The sequence below is a fragment of the Euprymna scolopes genome, chromosome 30 (assembly GCF_053919585.1).
Source record: "Euprymna scolopes isolate OS-2025 chromosome 30, ASM5391958v1, whole genome shotgun sequence".
NCBI classification, from domain to species: Eukaryota; Metazoa; Mollusca; class Cephalopoda; order Sepiida; family Sepiolidae; genus Euprymna; species Euprymna scolopes.
In genome coordinates this window covers 57,409,490-57,432,996 of record NC_136511.1, presented here as the reverse complement: position 1 = coordinate 57,432,996, position 23,507 = coordinate 57,409,490, and the positions used below count along the sequence as shown (strand labels likewise).

The following is a 23,507-nucleotide window of genomic DNA, read 5'->3' as shown; positions in this document are numbered from 1 at the left end:
TAATGAAGACTTCTTTTCCAAAATGTAATGTTTACAATCAGTAAACTTCAAACGTTTTTTTTTTTACTATTTCAAAACTAGGTTTAACCATTTTTTATGCAACTTTTAAAATAAAGATAAATTAAATATTAATTCACTTGCTTAAAAACAAAAAAACAAAAAAAAAAAACTTCAACAAAGAGAATAATTTTTAATTGTTTTTGATTGATATTCGAGTTTGCATTTTACAGCTTTTCTTTCTCTTTTTTTATCAAAGTATGTTGAACATACCTACATCTATTTTTATTACACAGATTAATCAGTTTTTTTTTCCATAAAGGTATTACCACTTATCAAGACCAAGAGGTCACTCGAGGATAAGGGTTAAAGAGTGTACAGTAGGCAATCAGACAACAAAGTAACCGTTAGTAATAGAAATTCGGTAAATTTGTTAGCTTATATGGAACGGCTCATCAAAAATTTGAAGACAAACATATTGTAGTCGGCTGGAAAGCAAGAAAACGGAAGACAATTCCATAGGTTGCAGTTCTAAGAAAGCAGCTTTGTTCATGGAATCTACGTTTAGATTTAGGCACAGATAAAGAGTGTGGGAAATTATTGATAGTGTTTTCTGCTAGACGGGCGTTTCTTGTGAAAGTTTGGTGAGAGGGGATCATATATTGGAGCTCAGTCGAGCACTTGTCATGAAAATAACAATAACGCAAAGACAAACTCGCTACATCTCTTCTGTGAGAAAGAGGTTGCAGGGAAGAAAAAAAGGACATCTCCTATGAGACTACAAAGTCTATTTTGAACTCTATCAAGGCAGGATAAGTCCTTTCTAGCAGCACCTGCCCAGATGTGGCAACAGTACTCCACCCTTGGACGTACCTGGCTCTTATACAGATAGAGAATGGCATCAGCAGAGACATATCTACTGGATCGATAGAAGGATCCCACTATTTTTCCAGCGGCCTTGGTAACGGATTTAATGTATGTGTTCCATTTCAGATCAGGAGTAAAGGTCAAGCTCAGAAGCTTGTCAAAACATGAGGGCTCCCCAAGACAAGAGCCATTCATTTCAATTGATGCCAGATGGGGATCAGAGCGTTGATGATGTAAAGGTAAGAATAAAAAGTTGTAGAAAAGAGACAAGATAGTTTTATAAAACTTTTGAAAATCTTGTTTTCTTCGTTTTTAAATTTTGGAATTGTGTTGGATAATACAGATCTTTGTGGAATGACATCAAAGAAAAGTTGGTCAGAAGCCTGGATGAGGAAGTCAAATGGTGGGGCGTAGAAATCCCTGGAGATTGGGTCAGTGATATTGACTCACATTTTCAAGACCATGCGTGATTGGAATGTTGAAGTCATCTGGGCCAATAAAACAGATGTCGGACAACAGAGATAGGAGAGAGAGAGAGAGAGCGACCAATCAACACATTATTCTCCACACACCACCCACTGCCACGCACCCCATCATTAATATCAAAACTGTCATTTGGAAACCGAAAAGGATTTTGAATAAACAAAATATTTTAATAAACAGATGTGTGTGTTTTACTATTGCCAACAAGGGTATGAATCGAAAAATGACAAAGATTGATTTTTAAAAATTAAATAGACTAAAAAAACACATTTGACGATTGGCTGCAGCGAACATCCCACAATCTGTCCTCTTAACGTCATACCCAGGCGGCTGCATCCAAGTTTTTAACAGACTTTTCTTTGATGTCACTGTCCGTGGATCTGGATATCCAACATTTGATTACATTTTTTTTTTTTTTATTAATCTATTTAAAAAATAATAGAAGAATAAATTATAATTTCATCTTACAAGACTCTAAACATATTGCAAGTTTGTTCTATTATGTGTTAATCTTATTGCTTTTATCTTTACCATTACCCACATCCAATTTCTCCAGCAACACTTTCTCTATCCTCCCATGTTCACTTTAGCAATCGCCCCTGACCCTTACTTTCCTAGAGATAAAACAAATTTTTTTTTTTTTTTTTAAATTAATCAAGTAAAATTACACAGGATCCCCTGATATTTTAATTCATCAATTAACAAAACAAAAACAAAAAAACAGATTACAAAGTCTAATATAAAGTTTTAGATAGTCTTTGCTGGTACACAATTTAGAGGAGATAGCTGATATATAAAAAGTAATTGTATGTATGTTAATTAAAAAAAAAAATGGTATTTTCTTGATTAGTGTTGCCTCAAATTAATATCTAAAATTAAAGAAACATATATTCATTTGTTGACTTTAAACTGGCACAAATTTTATTAGGGAAGGTCATTTTTTTAAAGTCGGTGTTTGTACTAACTAAAGGGAAGTAACTGATATTTTAATCAAGGTGTGAATTCCCCTTTATCGACTCATTCTTCAAGGAATCTACAAAAAGGAATATGTATATTGATAGAGGAAAGGGCTAGGCGGAGAAGAAAGAGGTGAGTGAAGAGAAGGACAGGTAAATAGGGTAAAGAAAGGTAGAGATATGGATAGATGTTACAATTTTTCCTGAACAATGCTGGGTAGTGTTGTTAAAGGGTAGTTGTCTATATGAATGCACATTCAGTTAAAACTCCATAACTACAAAAATGATCAACAAAGTTTGTAATACTTGATCAGCATTGCCCTAGATGAATAATCTAAAACTTAAAAAAAAATCATTCATTCTTTAACTCGAAACAATTGTAGACTTTGTTAGGGGATACTGTTTGTCTGTTAATTCAATGTAATGAAAGTTACTTGGATATTTTCAGTGAGTTAATTCCCTTATATCTACTTCTTCCTCAAGGAATCTGTATATAAAGGAGAGTTACCTACGTGTATGTCCAGAGAGAGGAAGGGTTGAGAGGAGGAGGGAAAGAAAGAGTATGATAGAGGGATAGAAGCTTTAATACTTTTGCACTGGGCAATGTCAGGTATCCCTGCTAGTAATCTATAAATAAATATATATATATATATATATATATATATATATATATATATATACAGTATCAGCCATAATATAAGGAACGGAAAAAAAAATTACAATTATTCATGTATATTTAAAAAATTAGAGCATGGATTTTTCTGAAATACTCAGAATAAACAAATAGAACCAATGTGTATAAACTAGTTCAAAAAAAAAATAAAATAAATAAAATTACGATTCAATATCGAGAAATATTTTAGTTTTAAATTATATCTGTGGATTTATCCTGGCCAAAAGTTAAGGAACGAAATAGAAACTTTGTTTTTTTTAATGCAAATGTTTTAAAAAATAAATTCATTCAATATTTAGTGAACATCCCTTTATTCTTTATGACCTCACTGCATCTTCGACCACAAGACTGGATTAGTTTCTTGCAAAATTCAGGATTTATCTTTTCTCACTCTTCCTTCAATAAATCCCACAAATGATTTTGATTTTGGGGATTCCTCGTCTGTGCTCTTTCTCCAATCATTTTCCAAACATTTTCTATCGGATTCAGATCCGGACTCTGCGCTGGCCAGTCCATTACTCTTATTTCTTCTTCCTCGAGGTAACTTATCACTTTTTTAGATTTATGGCAAGGGGCGTTATCTTGCATAAAAATGCTTGGCTGATTAGGTGAAAGGCGTAAGCTCTCAATGACATGTTGTTGAACGAGCTGCTTATAAGTCTCCGCATTAACCCTACCATAGATTCGAACTAGAGGGCCAACTCCTACCGAGGATATCATACCCCACTTCCCCCTCTGAATTTAAGTGTCTTTTTAACACATTTGGAGGATAATTGTTCACCTGCTTTACGCCGTACATGCTTCTTTCCATCAGATTCAAACTAATTGAACTTGGATTCATCGCTGAAGTGAACCATAGCCCATTGTTCATCAGTCCAGACGACATGCTCATGAGCAAACTTCAAACGGCTATTTTTGTTCTTCTTGGAGATCAAGGGTTTAGATACTGGCATCCTGGCATGCAATCCGGCAGCTGCTAACCGTCGAGAAACAGTTTTTCTAGATATATTTTTCCCAGTCTGTTCATTAAAATCACGAGAAATTGATGTTGCGGATTTGAATCGGCCACTAAGAGCCTGCCTTACCATAATCCTATCTTCTCTTTGAGACATTTTAGGGAGTCTGCCGGTTTTAGGGGATGCTTCTAATGTATTTTTATTCTTATATCTAGCTATCACATGATGAACAACACTTTTTGATCTTCGAACGATATTAGAAATTGTTGAAATTGATTTTTCTTTGTAATTGTCTAAAATTAATTTTTTTTTGCTTGGAGAGACAGTTTTGCGAGTCGGTGACGCCATTTTTCTTTGTTGTGCTTATCAGCAGTTCCAATATTAAGAACTAGCTATTTTTATGCAAAGTTTAGCCTCTTAAAAATAAATTTTCTATTTCGTTCCTTAACTTTTGGCCAGGATAAATCCACAGATATAATTTGAAACTAAAATATTTCTCAATATTGATTTGTAATTTGTTTTTTGTTTTTTTTTGGTACTAGTTTATACACACTGGTTCTATTTGTTTATTCTAAGTATTTCAGAAAATCCATACACTAATTTTTGAAATATACATGAATAATTGTAAATTTTTTTCCGTTCCTTATATTATGGCCGCTATTGTGTGTGTGTGTAATATATATATATATATATATATATATATATATATATCAGCAATTTATGAACTTGTCAACAATAACAAACTTAACACTTCTATCAAAGTCACAGTTCAAACTGTTCTTACTTTGGTGGTGCAGCTTTAATTGCTGCAAGAAGCAGAAATAAGCATGTGTTACATTATACAAAAATTGACATTTTTGACTTTCACAAGATTCACTTTCTTACAACTTGTAATGTCAGGAGTGGCAATATATCTTTTATGAAACCTCTCCCATATATGCAGGAATCCTTTGCCCTATAACATAAGACAGTTTGCATTGTTGCTATTTTTAAAAAAAGAATAACACCAAATCCACCCCATAAACTATTAACCAGTCAACCAACAGTTGTGTTAAATATGTGACCGTAATATGATCTTAATGAAGGCAGTTTTAGTCTAATACAGGTTTGCATTGAATAATATCCAGTTTCATTACAATAAAGATAAAGTTGAGTACATAGAGGTCATTAGTGACAGATCAAACCCATTGACTTCCCTTAATATGTACACCTGCAAGAATTTCCATGGGTTCCTTTAATCATTTATCTTATTTATATATATATAAAAGTGAGAATGTGTGTGAGTGTGTGTGTGAGAGAGAGAGAGAGAGAGGGGACACTTCTCAACCTATATACTCAATGAATTATTAATCTACAGACTTGTAATCTGGTATATAGCTCATTCAGACATGTGGAAAACTTTAATCGGTTTTTATCTGGGGGGAAAAAAAAAAAAAGGGCTTCTAAGGGTTCAAAATTTAAAAATTGATACGTAGGAGTCATTGGATTTTTCTGTTTGCTGTTTCACGATTGTGCAAACGCGAATGGTTCACATTACAGATTTCTCATGTTAAGTATAAGTTAGTTTGAAACCACTTTTTTTAAAGGGCTTGCCATGCTGGCTGAATATTTTTTTTTTTACCAAGTTTAGAAGAAATAATACTTGCATGAACATGTCTCAGTTTCTTTCCATTATTATTATTTTTTTAATTTCATTTTTTAAAAGGAATTTAGCGTTACATTTAATACTGGACAACACCAGGTACATCTTCCAGTTATCCTATAAAGTTGGTTTAGAGATTATACATACAAAACAATCTTTACAGAAATAAAATTCTAATACAATCTAGTTCATTGTGAAATCATGACTGGCAGATTTTTTAATGTTACTAGCTGTAACTACCCAGCATTGCCTGTTGAATTTGTTCATTAAGTTCAACAATGATATAAAAATATAAGATTCATGCTTTCGAATGGCACATGAAATAGAAGAAATATTCAAGTATCAACAAAGTTACACAACAAAATATAGTTACAGCCTGTATTTTGAGTTACATGTGAAGTTATTTGATTGAAGAATAAAATTAAAATCTTTGGAGTCTCTACTATTATATAAAAGTCACTTTGTGTGTAGGTGAGTTCCTTCCTCATAGTTTCCCAAACAGCTGAGCTTATCTTTTGCAAATTTCACACAAAGGTAATTTATATGTCTGGCAGTGTTCTTATGTTTTGTACAGAAATTCATTCAATAAGTATCAAAAGTCAAAAAAAAAATCTGATCCTAAAAATAGTTTTTTTCTCATATAAAAAAAAATAATTTTTACAAGGAATTTTTGGCACATGTACAGTTTAATCAAGACATTAAAAAATGAAAATATCGAAAAAAGGTTATATTGTACGTATCCGTTACAGAATGAAGTTACCCCGCCCACCAAATTTCACTTAATTTCATCAAGTAGTTTTTTTTTTTCAACAGCGAAAAAACAATTTATACCAAACAAAAGGTTCTATTTTTAGGAAGAAAAGCTAGTATTAAAGATGGGGAGGGAGTTTCAGTGCTTTAAACCAAGTTATCTACTCATGGCGTGTAAAAAAAATTCAAAGATGGCTACCTTCCATGCACGGTCAAAAAAAAGTCTTGATTAAACTGAACAAGTATCAATTTTTTTATATGTTACACTGGCAAGGGAGATAATAAAATCTTAGCAAAGCATTTATTAAAAAAAAAAAGAAAAAAAAAAAAGAAAGAAAGAATTATTGACATCTGAAAATATAGCTTAGTTGTAGAGCATTCGATTACAGATCAAATGATCCCCTGTTCAAGCCCCGGTGTACTTCACCATTTTATTTTAATTTTTTTCTTTTTAATGAATTCAATTTGTGATAAAAAAAGAGGTATCATTTAAAAATCGCTATAAATAATTTCTTTGTTTGCATATTTTAAAACTAAACATTAATCAGAAGTGGGGCTGCTGTATTGCCATTTGGTGAATGGATTCTGGACCACGCAGTAGCTTCTGGTGGGGCCTCTCAATGCCATACTAGTGGGTAATTGTTATGGCTTTACCTTATCATTAGCTACAAATAAAAAAAATTCTTCGTTTCTTTTTCTCTCTTAGTTTCCCCTCTCTGTCCTGCTCTAAGTAAATTTGACGACCTAGTCCACAAATTCCAAAATTTCATCATGACAAGTTTCAAGAAAAAATACACGATTAAACCCGGTTCTCCAACTTCCAACGTAGACCCCTACTACCATGTCTCCTTCTCCAACATCAGGGGTCTACGTTCTAACCTTCCAGAGGTTGAAACCCAATTACAGGAGACTAAACCAGACCTTTTATTTTTAAGTGAAACTGGCATTGGACAAGCTATTTCCCTAGAAGAGTTTGCAATTAAAGGATACTCTAACTTAGCTTCTAAATCTGACACCCAAGATCGCCATGGGCATGGAATATGTGCCTATATTAAAGATAGCTTTCCATGTGGTAGGGACATCTCCAGGGAAGATCCTAACTTACCCTATATGTGCTTCCGGGTTGCTTTAGCTCACTCTACTGCATTTATATTTACTCTCTATCGCCCCCACAACAGCGGAGTTACTATCTTTCAAAGAATATCTGAGAAAATTGACCAAGTCCTATCTGCTTATCCTTCAGCAAACACTCATGTATGTGGAGACTTCAATGTTCACAACGTTGAATGGTTGACCCACTCAAACAAGATCGATGATGAGGGGAGGTTCTGTCATGATTTCTCCATTGCCTATGACCTCACTCAGATTGTTCAGGAACCCACCCGTGTGCCCGACAATGATGGCCAGTATGCGAGCCTACTAGACCTTTTTCTCACAACTTGCCCTGAACTATGTTCAGTTTCTGTTCTGTCGCCTCTTGGATCTTCCGACCACTCTATTGTATCAATTAAGATAAAAATGAAATGTAATATGTCCCCAGACGTACCTCTCCATCGTACAGTATATCGATACACTAAGGCTGACTGGGATAGCTTCCGTACATTTATATCTGATCTACCTCTGCATTCCATGTTTAAAAAGGATGTGTCCTCTATAGTATTAGACCTGACGGAATGGTTAATTGTAGGTATTGACCGTTTCATACCCTCGAAAAAGTTTCAGCAAAAACCTAACAACCAGCCATGGTTCTCTCCAGAATGTGCTGCTGCTATTGCACACAGAAATCACTTTTTCCACTGCTTCCAATGTAATAGATGTATGGAAACTAAAGCCGCTTTCAGGACTGCCAGCAACCATTGTAAGAAAGTAATAAAGAACGCAAGAGAATTGTATGCTCAATCTGTTAAGTCCAAAGTAGCTGAGGAGCAGCTTGGTTCCCACCAGTTTTGGCAAATAACAAACAGAATCCTGAACAGAAGCGTGTGCTCCATCCCAACTATTATCAATGGACCTGAGGTAATCTCGTCAGCATCAGACAAAGCCAAACTCTTTGTCAAGAACTTTGCAGCTAATTCTACCCTTCGCGACCAAGGCCGCCAACCCCCAATATTTCCTCCTGTATCAGAAAACACGCTATGTGATATACGTATATCTGTACGTGATGTTGCCAAGCTAATCAAAAACCTTGATTCCAGTAAAGCAACTGGTCCTGACGGTATTCCAATTATAGTACTCAAAAAACTTCAATCTGAACTAGCACCCATACTTACAAAACTGTTTAAACGTTGTCTTAAGGAGAATAGTTTCCCATCTCCCTGGAAAATTTCATCAGTATGCCCAGTATTTAAAAATTCAGGTGATCGCTCATCCCCCTCTCAGTACAGGCCAATAAGTCTCCTGTGTGTCATGAGTAAGTTGTTGGAATCTGTGTTAAATACAGAAGTAATCAACCATCTCAACAAAAATAACCTTCTTAGTAACACTCAATATGGTTTCCGTTCTGCTAGATCTACAGCAGATGTGCTTACAATTATATCTCATAGGATTAGCAAATCTCTCGACGGAGGCCACATTTCTAGGGCAATTGCTCTTGACATATCTAAGGCCTTTGATAGGGTATGTCATAAAGGTTTACTTCATAAGAGCTCTAGCTATGGTATAGCTGGAAATGTCTTCTCAATTATTAAATCATTTTTTTTTGATAGGTTCATAAGAGTAGTAGTTGAGGGGCAAAAATCAGAAGCTCACAGTATTAATGCCGGTGTCCCTCAGGGGTCCATCCTGGGCCCAACTCTTTTCCTGATCTACATTAATGATCTTCCAAATCACATCCTTACATCATTTGTAGACATTTATGCTGACGACACTACCATTTATGGTAGCACATCTAAGACAGTAAACGACCAAGTTCTCTCCAATTCTCTCTCCTCTGATCTTGAGCACGTAGTACAATGGGGAAAGGAGTGGCTGGTTACTTTTAATGCACCTAAAACCAAGCTTCTCTCTTTACATCATCAACATTCTGATCCACATCTGGCATCAATTGAAATGAATGGCTCTCGTCTTCAGGAAGCCTCAAGTTTTGACAAGCTTCTGGGCTTGACCTTTACTCCTGATCTTAAATGGAACACGTACATCAAATCTGTTGCCAAGGTCGCTGGAAAAATGGTGGGATCTTTCTATCGATCCGATAAATATCTCACTGCTGATGCAATTCTCTATCTATATAAGAGCCAGGTACGTCCAAGGATGGAATATTGTTGCCACATCTGGGCAGGAGCTGCTAGAAAGGACTTGTCCTGCCTTGATAGAGTTCAAAATAGACTTCGTAGCCTCGTAGGAGATGCCCTTTTCTCTTCCTTGCAACCTCTATCTCACAGAAGAGATGTTGCGAGTTTGTCTCTGATGTATCGTTATTTTCATGCACGCCTGTGGAATTGTCTTCCGTTTTCCTGCTTTCCGGCTGACTACAATATGGTTGTGGTCAAGTCTAACGTAAATAAGTTCTTGAGGAGCCGTTCTATATAAGTTATCAAATTTACCAAATTTTCATTACTAATGATTACTATATTGTCCAATGTTTACTGTACACTCTTTAACCCTTATCCTTGAGTGACCTCTTGGCCTTGATAAGTGGGGATACCTATGTAAAAAAAAAAAAAAAAAAAAAAGAAAAAAAAAGTGACTTTTCCAGGGCATTCATCGTCAAACCCAAATATCAGTTGACATGATATTGTAACAAATACAGACGGAATTTGATAAACGATATTGTTATTATTTTTTTATTATTTTTATTTTTTTTTTACGAATTAGTTCACAGGGCAAATTATTCCTCGTAGTATATAATATTCAATAGAGGACTGATTCTATAATAATACATATGCAATCTGCATAAATTAAAATATCATGTTTAAGCATATTATACAACTGGGCATCCAGCTAATGCTAATATTAATTGAAATCCATGATGATGCAAATGAACAAACACTCACTAAAATGACACTGAAATAATCATTTTATTGTGTAGTGGCTATATTGTTTTGATACACACATTTTTTCATTTCATTTTGTTAACATTTGGTCAAAAATGATAAAAATGTCTATCCTATCCTGAACTAGAATCATCTCAGTCACTGCGAAAACACATTTACTCTAGGGGTTGTCCTATATATCCCCAAATTTATTGGAAATTTTATATTTATATTTGTGAATCTCTACATTTGAATGATCTATGAAATAAAGGAAATCTTTCAGTATCAACGAAAGAAATTATATTTCTCTTTGTCAGTTTTATTTATTTATTTTTAAACTAATGGGCCTATCTTCAAATATTAATAACTACATTTTATTTCAGTATTTAATTTATGTATTTCTGTTGTATTAAATGCTAGCTTTAATTTTTTTTTTTTTTTTTTTTTTTTTTTTTTTTCTCGTCCATAAATGTTTATCTACCAAGTTGATCTTAAATATTGTATAATCAATCCATTATATTATCATTTTCAGTCCCCCACCCCTAATTTCTGGCTCCCATCTTATCTCGCAATTACTTATAATCGTCACCAACTAACTTCGGAAGAACCCCCCCCCCCCATCCGATTTTGTTTTATATCATAAGTTGCTTAAAACGTGATTAGTTAAAGTTCAGAATAAAATCACGCTTTCTCTTAACGGTTAATTCAAAAAAAAAAATCTTCTGAACGCTATTAAAAGTTAAATTCTTCACTAGTTTGGAGACGGAATGCGTTGTTGTGATAAGTGATTTTCTCTATTAATTCGCACTTTTTATTTTAAGATTCAAATATTAATAACTACATTTTATTTCAGTATTTAATTTATGTATTTCTGTTGTATTAAATGCTAGCTTTAATTTTTTTTTTTTTTTTTTTTTTTTTTTCTCGTCCATAAATGTTTATCTACCAAGTTGATCTTAAATATTGTATAATCAATCCATTATATTATCATTTTCAGTCCCCCACCCCTAATTTCTGGCTCCCATCTTATCTCGCAATTACTTATAATCGTCACCAACTAACTTCGGAAGAACCCCCCCCCCCCCATCCGATTTTGTTTTATATCATAAGTTGCTTAAAACGTGATTAGTTAAAGTTCAGAATAAAATCACGCTTTCTCTTAACGGTTAATTTAAAAAAAAAAATCTTCTGAACGCTATTAAAAGTTAAATTCTTCACTAGTTTGGAGACGGAATGCGTTGTTGTGATAAGTGATTTTCTCTATTAATTCGCACTTTTTATTTTAAGATTCAAATATTAATAACTACATTTTATTTCAGTATTTAATTTATGTATTTCTGTTGTATTAAATGCTAGCTTTAATTTTTTTTTTTTTTTTTTTTTTTTTTTTCTCGTCCATAAATGTTTATCTACCAAGTTGATCTTAAATATTGTATAATCAATCCATTATATTATCATTTTCAGTCCCCCACCCCTAATTTCTGGCTCCCATCTTATCTCGCAATTACTTATAATCGTCACCAACTAACTTCGGAAGACCCCCCCCCCCATCCGATTTTGTTTTATATCATAAGTTGCTTAAAACGTGATTAGTTAAAGTTCAGAATAAAATCACGCTTTCTCTTAACGGTTAATTTAAAAAAAAAATCCTCTGAACGCTATTAAAAGTTAAATTCTTCACTAGTTTGGAGACGGAATGCGTTGTTGTTATAAGTGATTTTCTCTATTAATTCGCACTTTTTATTTTAAGATTCAAATATTAATAACTACATTTTATTTCAGTATTTAATTTATGTATTTCTGTTGTATTAAATGCTAGCTTTAATTTTTTTTTTTTTTTTTTTTCTCGTCCATAAATGTTTATCTACCAAGTTGATCTTAAATATTGTATAATCAATCCATTATATTATCATTTTCAGTCCCCCACCCCTAATTTCTGGCTCCCATCTTATCTCGCAATTACTTATAATCGTCACCAACTAACTTCGGAAGAACCCCCCCCCATCCGATTTTGTTTTATATCATAAGTTGCTTAAAACGTGATTAGTTAAAGTTCAGAATAAAATCACGCTTTCTCTTAACGGTTAATTAAAAAAAAAAAATCTTCTGAACGCTATTAAAAGTTAAATTCTTCACTAGTTTGGAGACGGAATGCGTTGTTGTGATAAGTGATTTTCTCTATTAATTCGCACTTTTTATTTTAAGATTCAAATATTAATAACTACATTTTATTTCAGTATTTAATTTATGTATTTCTGTTGTATTAAATGCTAGCTTTAATTTTTTTTTTTTTTTTTTTTTTTTTTCTCGTCCATAAATGTTTATCTACCAAGTTGATCTTAAATATTGTATAATCAATCCATTATATTATCATTTTCAGTCCCCCACCCCTAATTTCTGGCTCCCATCTTATCTCGCAATTACTTATAATCGTCACCAACTAACTTCGGAAGAACCCCCCCCCCCCCATCCGATTTTGTTTTATATCATAAGTTGCTTAAAACGTGATTAGTTAAAGTTCAGAATAAAATCACGCTTTCTCTTAACGGTTAATTTAAAAAAAAAAATCTTCTGAACGCTATTAAAAGTTAAATTCTTCACTAGTTTGGAGACGGAATGCGTTGTTGTGATAAGTGATTTTCTCTATTAATTCGCACTTTTTATTTTAAGATTCAAATATTAATAACTACATTTTATTTCAGTATTTAATTTATGTATTTCTGTTGTATTAAATGCTAGCTTTAATTTTTTTTTTTTTTTTTTTTTTTTTTTTCTCGTCCATAAATGTTTATCTACCAAGTTGATCTTAAATATTGTATAATCAATCCATTATATTATCATTTTCAGTCCCCCACCCCTAATTTCTGGCTCCCATCTTATCTCGCAATTACTTATAATCGTCACCAACTAACTTCGGAAGACCCCCCCCCCCCCATCCGATTTTGTTTTATATCATAAGTTGCTTAAAACGTGATTAGTTAAAGTTCAGAATAAAATCACGCTTTCTCTTAACGGTTAATTTAAAAAAAAAATCCTCTGAACGCTATTAAAAGTTAAATTCTTCACTAGTTTGGAGACGGAATGCGTTGTTGTTATAAGTGATTTTCTCTATTAATTCGCACTTTTTATGCTAGCTTTAATTTTTTTTTTTTTTTTTTTTTTTTTTTTTTTCTCGTCCATAAATGTTTATTTATCTACCGAGTTGATTGCAAAAATAGATTACCTAATTGTACTCATTTTTAGTTCGTGGGAGGGGAATCTATCACCATACTTTCCCTTAAACAGGTCCGTTGGACTTTTATTAAGTACAATACTTAATAGTTATTTTTATTTTTTTTTTTTTTTTTTTTTTTTATGGAGAGTAGAAAACGCATTGTGGATGCGTTATCGGCAGCTCCTGTTACTCTCGCTTCTTCTTATTTGTCCCTCAGTCCTCATTTTTAAATGAGTGATTTTTCTGACAAAGGGAGAAGAAAAAGCTGTTTTCTAGGTTGGCAGTATTTTTGCGCGAACAGTTGGCAGAGTTGGTGGAAATTTTCTGTTTCTATGTCTATCCTTGTAGCCATGTCACTAGTAAGGGTGCTGGAGGTAAACGTTTTGTCTGGGCTGACGTTATCCGCCTGATAGTCAGGGACCCGAACCTTGGATTAACCACTAAGGAGGCTGTCCTATCAGCAGGTGCAAAGTACTGGGGCTGCTGTATTGCCATTTGGTGAATGGAATCTGGACCATGCAGTAGCTTCTGGTGGGGCCTCTCGATGCCATACTAGTGGGTAATTGTTACGGCTTTACCTTATCATGTGGTACAAAAAAAAAAAAAAAAAAAAAATTCTTCGTTTCTTTTTCTCTCTTAGTTTCCCCTCTCTGTCCTGCTCTAAGTAAATCTGTCGACCTAGTCCACAAATTCCAAAATTTCATCATGACAAGTTTCAAGAAAAAATACACGATTAAACCCGGTTCTCCAACTTCCAACGTAGACCCCTACTACCATGTCTCCTTCTCCAACATCAGGGGTCTACGTTCTAACCTTCCAGAGGTTGAAACCCAATTACAGGAGACTAAACCAGACCTTTTATTTTTAAGTGAAACTGGCATTGGACAGGCTATTTCCCTTGATGAGTTTGCAATTACAGGATACTCTAACTTAACTTCTAAATCTGACCCCCAAGATCGCCATGGGCATGGAATATGTGCCTATATTAAAGATAGCTTTCCATGTGGGAGGGACATCTCCAGGGAAGATCCTAACTTACCTTATATGTGCTTCCGGGTTGCTTTAGCTCACACTACTGCATTTATATTTACTCTCTATCGCCCCCACAACAGCGGAGTTACTATCTTTCAAAGCATATCTGAGAAAATTGACCAAGTCCTTTCTACTTATCCTTCAGCTAACATTCACGTATGTGGAGACTTCAATGTTCACAACGTCGAATGGTTGACCCACTCAAACAAGACCGATGATGAGGGGAGGTTCTGTCATGATTTCTCCATTGCCTATGACCTCACTCAGATTGTTCAGGAACCTACCCGTGTGCCCGATAATGACGGCCAGTATGCGAGCCTACTAGACCTTTTTCTCACAACTTGCCCTGAACTATGTTCAGTTTCTGTTCTGTCGCCTCTTGGATCTTCCGACCACTCTGTTGTATCAATTAAGATAAAAATGAAATGTAATAAGTCCCCAGACGTACCTCTTCATCGTACAGTATATCGATACACTAAGGCTGACTGGGATAGCTTCCGTACATTTATATCTGATCTACCTCTGCATTCCATGTTTAAAAAGGATGTGTCCTCTATAGTATTAGACCTAACTGAATGGTTAATTGTAGGTATTGACCATTTCATACCCTCTAAAAAGTTTCAGCAAAAACCTAACAGCCAGCCATGGTTCTCTCCAGAATGTGCTGCTGCCATTGCGCACAGAAATCACTTTTTCCACTGCTTCAAACGTAATAGATGTATGGAAACTAAAGCCGTTTTCAGGACTGCCAGCAACCATTGTAAGAAAGTAATAAGGAACGCAAGAAAGTTGTATGCTCAATCTGTTAAGTCCAAAGTAGCTGAGCAGCGGCTTGGTTCCCACCAGTTTTGGCAAATAGCAAACAGAATCCTGAACAGAAGCGTGTGCTCCATCCCAACTATTATCAATGGATCTGAGGTAATCTCGTCAGCATCAGACAAAGCCAAACTCTTTGTCAAGAACTTTGCAGCTAATTCAACCCTTTGCGACCAAGACCGCCAACCCCCAATATTTCCTCTTGTATCAGAAAACACGCTATGTGATATACGTATATCTGTACGTGATGTTGCCAAACTAATCAAAAACCTTGATTCCAGTAAAGCAACTGGCCCTGATGGTATTCCAATCATAGTACTCAAAAAACTTCAACCTGAACTAGCGCCCATACTTACAAAACTGTTTAAACGTTGTCTTAAGGAGAATAGTTTCCCATCTCCCTGGAAAATCTCATCAGTATGCCCTGTATTTAAGAATTCAGGTGATCGCTCATCCCCCTCTCAGTACAGGCCAATAAGTCTCCTGTGCGTCATGAGTAAGTTGCTAGAATCTGTATTAAATACAGAAGTAATCAAACATCTCAACAAAAATAACCTTCTTAGTGACACTCAATATGGTTTCCGTTCTGCTAGATCTACAGCAGATGTCCTTACAGTTATATCGCATAGGATTAGCAAATCTCTCGACGGTGGCAATCTTTCTAGGGCAATTGCTCTTGACATATCTAAAGCCTTTGATAGGGTATGGCATAAAGGTTTACTTCATAAGATCGCTAGCTATGGTATAGCTGGAAAAGTCTTCTCAATTATTAAATCATTTCTTTCTGATAGATTCATAAGAGTAGTAGTTGAGGGGCAAAAATCAGAAGCTCACAATATTAATGCCGGTGTCCCTCAGGGATCCATCCTGGGCCCAACTCTTTTCCTGATCTACATTAATGATCTTCCAAATCATATCCTTACATCATTTGTAGACATTTATGCTGACGACACTACCATTTATGGTACCACATCTAAGACAGTAAACGAGCAAGTTCTCTCCAATTCTCTCTCCTCTGATCTTGAGCACGTAGTACAATGGGGAAAGGAGTGGCTGGTTACTTTTAATGCATCTAAAACCAAGCTTCTCTCTTTACATCATCAACATTCTAATCCACATTTGTCATCAATTGAAATGAATGGCTCTCGTCTTCAGGAGGCCTCAAGTTTTGACAAGCTTCTGGGCTTGACCATTACTCCTGATCTTAAATGGAACACATATATCAAATCTGTTGCCAAGGCCGCTGGAAAAATGGTGGGATCTTTCTATCGATCCAGTAGATATCTCACTGCTGATGCTATTCTCTATCTATATAAGAGCCAGGTACGTCCAAGGATGGAATACTGTTGCCACATCTGGGCAGGAGCTGCTAGAAAGAACTTGTCCTGCCTTGATAGAGTTCAAAATAGACTTCGTAGCCTCGTAGGAGATGTCCTTTTCTCCTCCTTGCAACCTCTATCTCACAGAAGAGATGTTGCGAGTTTGTCTCTGATGTATCGTTATTTTCATGGAAAGTGTTCAACTGAGCTTCAATCTATGGTCCCCCCTCGCCAAACTTTCACAAGAAACACTCGTCTAGCTGTAAACACTATCAATAATTTCCCCCACTCTTTATCTGTGCCTAAACCTAAACGTAGATTCCATGAACAAAGCTTCTTTCTTAGAACTGCACGCCTGTGGAATTGTCTTCCGTTTTCCTGCTTTCCGGCTGACTACAATATGGTTTTGTTCAAGTCTAAAGTAAATAAGTTCTTGATGAGCCGTTCCATATAAGTTATTAAATTTACCAAATTTTCATTACTAATGTTTACTATATTGACCAACTTCTACTGTACACTCTTTAACCCTTATCCTTGAGTGGCCTCTGGGCCTTGATAATGTGGTGATGCCTTTGTAAAAAAAAAAAAAAAAAAAAAAAAAAAAAAAAAAAAAAAAATCTGGCTGAAATTTTGTATGGATCTCTGTTATGATCAGGTGCAGCAAAGTAACTATTATGGTATCCATTCGATGCACAATTAGAGATTAATAGGGATTAGTATTTAATGCAAAAATGAGCAAAATTTAACAATATTCAACCATAAAATCAGCATAAAGTGCTCATTTTAAGTAAATAGGCTATAACTTTTGCCAGTTTTTAACAGGCTAAAAACTAAATATAGTTCCTATTTACAATGCCTCCCCATGGGACAGAGATAGACACCAGGGTCGTTTTTTAAAGTGGAGAAAAGGAACAAAAATAAAAATTCTCTCAGTCGTGAAGGATTTCTCCTCTACTGACAGAGAACAAGAAATTGAAGTGCAGCATCTGAAGAACAGATACTACATTTTGATCTTGACCCGAAATGACAGACCCTGTACTTATAGTCAACTGCTTCAGATGTCATTCTGAATTACCTCCCTCAGTATTACACACACGCACACAAGTGATTTATACATATATGCAATATGTATTGAAATGGTACATATGATTGATAAAGTTGTAAACAGGCAAACGTCAATGAAAACATTGTGGTGAGTGAGTATCTGCGTTGCAATCATTGACCATAGGAGGCCAATTCGATAATAATAGAAATTACCCAACAAGAATTGTTTTCTATGAAAGCACACAGACTTACCAATCTCGTACAAATGAACAAAAGTCTATAGAGAATCCATTGTTGGGTGGAAGAAGTGGAGGGTCTTCTTGCAACACTTTTGTGAGAAGCTCAAAATCTGTTCTGCAATTCTTGTAAGGAAATTCACCAGTTGCCAGTTCAACCTTAAAAAAAAAAAAATAAAAATAAATAAATAAATAAAAGATTAAAGAAAAAAGAAGAAAAAAAATCCGATAGTATTAGTTAAAATGGAAAAGTGGAAGATTTAAAACTCAACATTTCCAAGAGAGAAAAAGTTCAATGTGACAAAAAACGAAAAGATCTGTAATTTTGGGGAATATAGTGATAAGATACAATGAATTTAAATCCACGTAGAGAGAGAAAACATACAAATACATACAAAACAAACAAGAACCATACATATGTACTCGAAATATGTATACAAATTATAGATTAGCAAAAAAGAAACATAAGAGGAAAACATGAAAAATAAATGGGACTTCAAAGGATCTAATACAACATATATATATTGGGTGTGTGTATGTGTGTCTGTTGTTACGTCGGGGTTACCGGACAGTCGTTTAAGTGTCATAATGTTCTTGTTTTAAAAAAAAAAAAATCCCTCCCTTACTAACTTAATTCCCACCCTCTCTATAAAATGTATTAAGTGGATTGCTACTACCACCCCCTCTGGTTTTTGACGGTCGGGGCCCGATTCTTTTTCTTTCTTTATTTCAGTATCAAAAATGTAATTGTCTAGTTTAGATGCTTGAAAATACCATAAGGTTGAAATAAATTATTGCATCGACAATTATGTAATTTCCGTGTTATATTTATTTATATATATATATATATATATATATATATATATATATATATATATAAAAACAAAAAATAGATCTATAATTTTTGTGAATAAGATACAATAAATTTAGAGAAAGACATACAAATACATACAAAATAAACAAGAACCATATATGCATATATATGTACTCGAAATATGTATAAAAACTATAATAGATTAGCAAAAAAGAAAGAGGGTAAGAGAAATACAGAAAAAATAAAATGGGAATTCAAAGGATCTAATATGACATCTATATTTTGTATATATTGTCTTGCTCCTCTTTTTCTCTTGATAAAACTACGCAACAACTGGGCAAAAAGTTTTTTATTCCTTTAAATTGTAATAAAAAAACAAACTAAAGTAATCAGTTATTTATTTATTAAAATAAAAATAATTACATATTTTAGTGACACTTCATATTGATACAGATTATAATTAGTAACAGATTATCGGGTAGATTTTTAAGGTTTATTTTTATTACTTAAAGGATTTTTAAACTTATATTTATTGATGCTCAACTGAAATATGATAGCTCAAAATAAAATAGAAAGAAAACTTATAAATATGCTTACTCATTAGTAAAAAAAAAAAATTAAAAAAAAAATTAGTGTACACCAAAAATTACAGAAAATATAATTTTAATAAAAAATAAAATCAATTCACTATTTAGAGTCAACAAAATCCAAACGTTTTCGGATCAAGCCAGCATCCTGTAGAAGATTATCTCCTCTTTTTCCAAAATAGAGACAGTCTGGCTTATCGTTCAGAGTTTGTGGATTGAATTGTAAATTGATATTGTTTTTTTAATTTATTATTCTATTCATGTATTTTTCGTAATTTTTTTTGTATATAATAAAATATATTCACTGTTAAGTATATTCATTAAGTCACTTATCAAGGCCCAAAGCCATTTGAAAATGAACATTAATGAAATAGATAGACTATCAGTTGAATGACGAAATCTAAAATAAAAGGGGTTGAAAACGAAAGGGATGGTCCTTATTAAAAAAAACACAGAAAAATCTTTATGCTGTACATACTCGGCACAGAACAAAGATGTCATACTCCAAAAATGATCAAGTATTTTTTTTTTTTTTTTAATTAAGAAAATCAAATTTTATGAAAAAGTGAGATAATGTCCGGGAGATGGCATTATGTTTTAAAATCTAAGAATGACAATTCAATTCGGCTACCAAGATTTTGTTTGTATTCAAAATAAAAACTATCTAATCGCTAAAAATAAATTTTAATTTTCTTAGTTAAAAACTAGTAAGAAATTACTTGACTAATTTTCGTGATTTTTGGAATATGACATATCAAATCCGTACACCCTAAAGATTTGTCTGTATTTTTTTTTTTTTTTTTTTTTTTTAAACAAGTATAATTCTAAAAAGGATCAAAGGAATTAACATTTGATTACTAAGGAGTTTATGACAATGAATGGTACTTAAGGTCCTTGAATATTTTAAATCTTCCTCACAAGATCACTTAAATATTTTTTATAATCTTGTACTTTACCGATTAATCTATTGCAATCAGAATAAAATTTTTGTAAAATCTAGATTTGGAGGAGGAGTGCTATTGCTGTACATTTTAATCCAAAAACATCAAAATGAAAATAAATAGAAGTAATTAGTTTAAGCACGAACGAAAATTTGGACATGAATCAACATAGACTTAATAAATTTCAAATCATTCTTAAAATTTGCAAGTTGGGGGCGGGGGCAAAAAACAAAACAAAAATGAGTAAATATTACTATTGATGACAGATGACAAAGAGCAAATGGGAAAATTAGTTCTCCAAAATTTATTTTTGTGACGTGTTTGCATTAAAAACAATTTAGAAAATACAGAGTGTGGTTGAAATACTCCCAACATTTTAAACTTTCAATTATATATTACTAATGAACTTATGCAAGTGCCAATGATTTTTAATGTTTTTTTTTTCAATAAGACCAAATTTTAAATTAATAACAGGTTTAATAGCAAAATATGCAATATTTATTTTTTAAAAAAGATTTCAAGAAAATCAACAAATTTTAACTTACTTCGAATAATATATATAAATTCCAAAAAATCACTTACCTATAAAAAATACTAATCAATGGGTGCTTTCATTCTTAATTTATAAGAATTTGTCCATATTTATATTATATATTCCATGCACTTTTTAAATAAAATAATTTTTTAAGCAAGAATAAAAAAAATATGCAATATTTTTTAAATCGGTTTTCTTTAAAAAAAGATTTCAAGAAAATCAACAAATTTTAACTTACTTCGAATATGATAAATATATATTAATTCCAAAAAAATCACTTACCTATAAAAAATACTAATCAATGGGTACTACTATTCTCCATTGTTAAGAATTTATCCATATTTATATTTTATATTCCATGTACTTTTTAAATAAAAGAATATTTTAAGCAAGGATTCAAAAATACAGTGATATCAGATGGTCACAACTGGAAGAAGGAGAGAAACGTCTTACAGTTGAGAACTTCGGTGGCCTAAAAGCACCAGAATTAATCTCCCCATTCTATTTCTGACATGTGTTTGCTGTAAACAAAAGTTAGTCAATATGGCCCACCGTACTTGAAAAATGATCGCATTTCACTTATCAGTTTTTGTCGTTTAAACAAATTCCTCTCGACCAATTTTCCATTTTTTTATTCTCTTAAAGAAATACATGAGTTTTTGATTTAATATATTTTATTTCTTCTTTATGGAGTGATTTTTTTTTTTTTTTAAATCTAAAAAAAACAAACAAATATTGAATGAAGCAGAAAAAAATTGTAGGTATTCAATCTTTTCAGGACAAAATTTTTAAAATGTGAGGTTTCACTTAAAAAAAAAAAACAAAACAAAAAAAAACAAAAAACAAAATCAACGTGGTTAAAAAAAAAAAGAAAAATATTTTAAACTTTTGAATTTACAGGTAAATTTGCACAAAACTATTCTATTTTTTTTGTTTTAAATTAGATTATTTATTAATCTTTCATCTTCAATTTGTGATATATAAATCTAGTGAGAAAATTATTTTCATTTTAATAGACATTTCAAAATAGTGGGTGGGGGGAATTAAAAAAACAAAAACGTCTGTCTAGAATACTATATTCGGTTTATTGGAAAGAGCATAAAATTTCACATTAAACCTGCAAATATGGTAAAAATTGAACCAATAGAAAAATTTTGATAATTTTTTTTCAATTTAAAAATCTAACTCGTAAAATTCAGTTCATTACGTAGAAAAAAATGGCTGCATGAGCGCGTGTAGGCACTTTGTAAACACTGTTTTTTAAAAAATAATATTTCTATTATTTTTCAAAAAACTTTAATAGTTTATTTTGGAAGTAAATTTCATAAAGAAATTAAACAAACCACTTTAAAAAAGAGAAATTACGAGTTTTGTATATTTTATTTGCAGTTTTGTGTTAAAGGTGTCAAAAATTCCCCAGAAATTCTGACACACCTAGCACATTGTGCTTTTACTGTAGAAATGTTTTTGAAGAATGGTGAATCTGTAACTGCAATTCAGAGCTTTCTGAATTCATTACAAGTTAGGATGACATTATGTTGTTCCAGATAGAAAATCAATACAGCTATGGGTTACAAATTTCAGAGCTACAGGTTCGGCACTTAAAAGAAAGCCACTTGGAAAGCCTCAAAACGCTTAAACGTCAGACAATATTTGGATTGTGAGACTTTCTGTTATCCAGTTTCCTACACATTCAGCTTGCATACATGATTTGGCCTTGGGATTGTCTGATCGAACGCTCAGAAGAATTCTACATACTGATATGCAGTTCTATCCATATGAATTAGCGATTGCTCAGAAACTGCATGAGCACAACTGGGAAGATCGCATGTCAAAATGTGGGAGATATTTCTGCTACACCCTGTATAAGCATATGAATTAACCAATAAGATTGTCTCTGTTAATAGTAAATCATCCCTTGGCCATGTTTTTTTTTCTTCTGGAGACAAACCTAACAATAACTTCACCTGCTGTTTATATTTTTTTATTAAGTTGACAAGAAAGTTCTTGTGTAATTTTTAATTTTTATTTCAAATGATGCATTTTCAAATAAATTTTCATTATAATACCTTTACTTTATATATCATTTTAAAGAGTGTTTTTTGTTCTATCTAATCATTTAAATTACAATTGTTTTAAAGCAGTTGTCTTCTTTTCAGAACGCTGAATACAAGATTGGGGGGAAAAAAAAAAAAAAAAAAAAAAAGGCAAATTCACACAATTTTCTTATTTCACTTCAAGCAAGGCTGAAAAGCTGCCAAAACAGCTCGAGATATTAACAAAGCGTTTGGCCCAAGAACCACTACTGAACACAGCGACAAGAATCTTGAAGATGCTGAATGTAGTGGTCAGCCATCGATGTTGACAACAATCAATTAAGAGCCTTAGTCGAAGCCAATTCATGCACAACCGTTCAAAAAATTGCTTAAAAAAAGACCTAACGTATACGATTAAGAGAGATTAGAAAGACAAAAAAAAACTTGATAAATGGGTGCCTCACAAATTGAATGAAAACCAACAGACACGCTGTTATGAAGTGTCATCTTCCCTTTTATGCAATAAAAACGATCCATTTCTTGACTGGGTTGTGACTTGTGATAAAAAAAAAAAATGGGTTCTTTACAACAACCAGCGACAGCTAGGTGGTTAGACACCAATGAATCTCTACGACACT

The 23,507-nt window shown here is 33.0% G+C and overlaps 1 protein-coding gene across 3 annotated transcripts in view; it reads right to left on the bottom strand.

Annotated features, from left to right (window-relative positions):
- LOC145254816 (dual specificity mitogen-activated protein kinase kinase 7-like) overlaps window positions 1–23,507 on the bottom strand; it is a 218,700-nt gene that overhangs the window by 5,553 nt on the left and 189,640 nt on the right. For all 3 annotated transcript variants that reach the window (XM_080113642.1, XM_080113640.1, XM_080113641.1), the window contains one exon: window positions 17,973–18,115. In XM_080113642.1, the coding sequence (XP_079969768.1) occupies window positions 17,973–18,115 (143 nt within the window). The remainder of the gene's footprint in view (window positions 1–17,972; window positions 18,116–23,507) is intronic.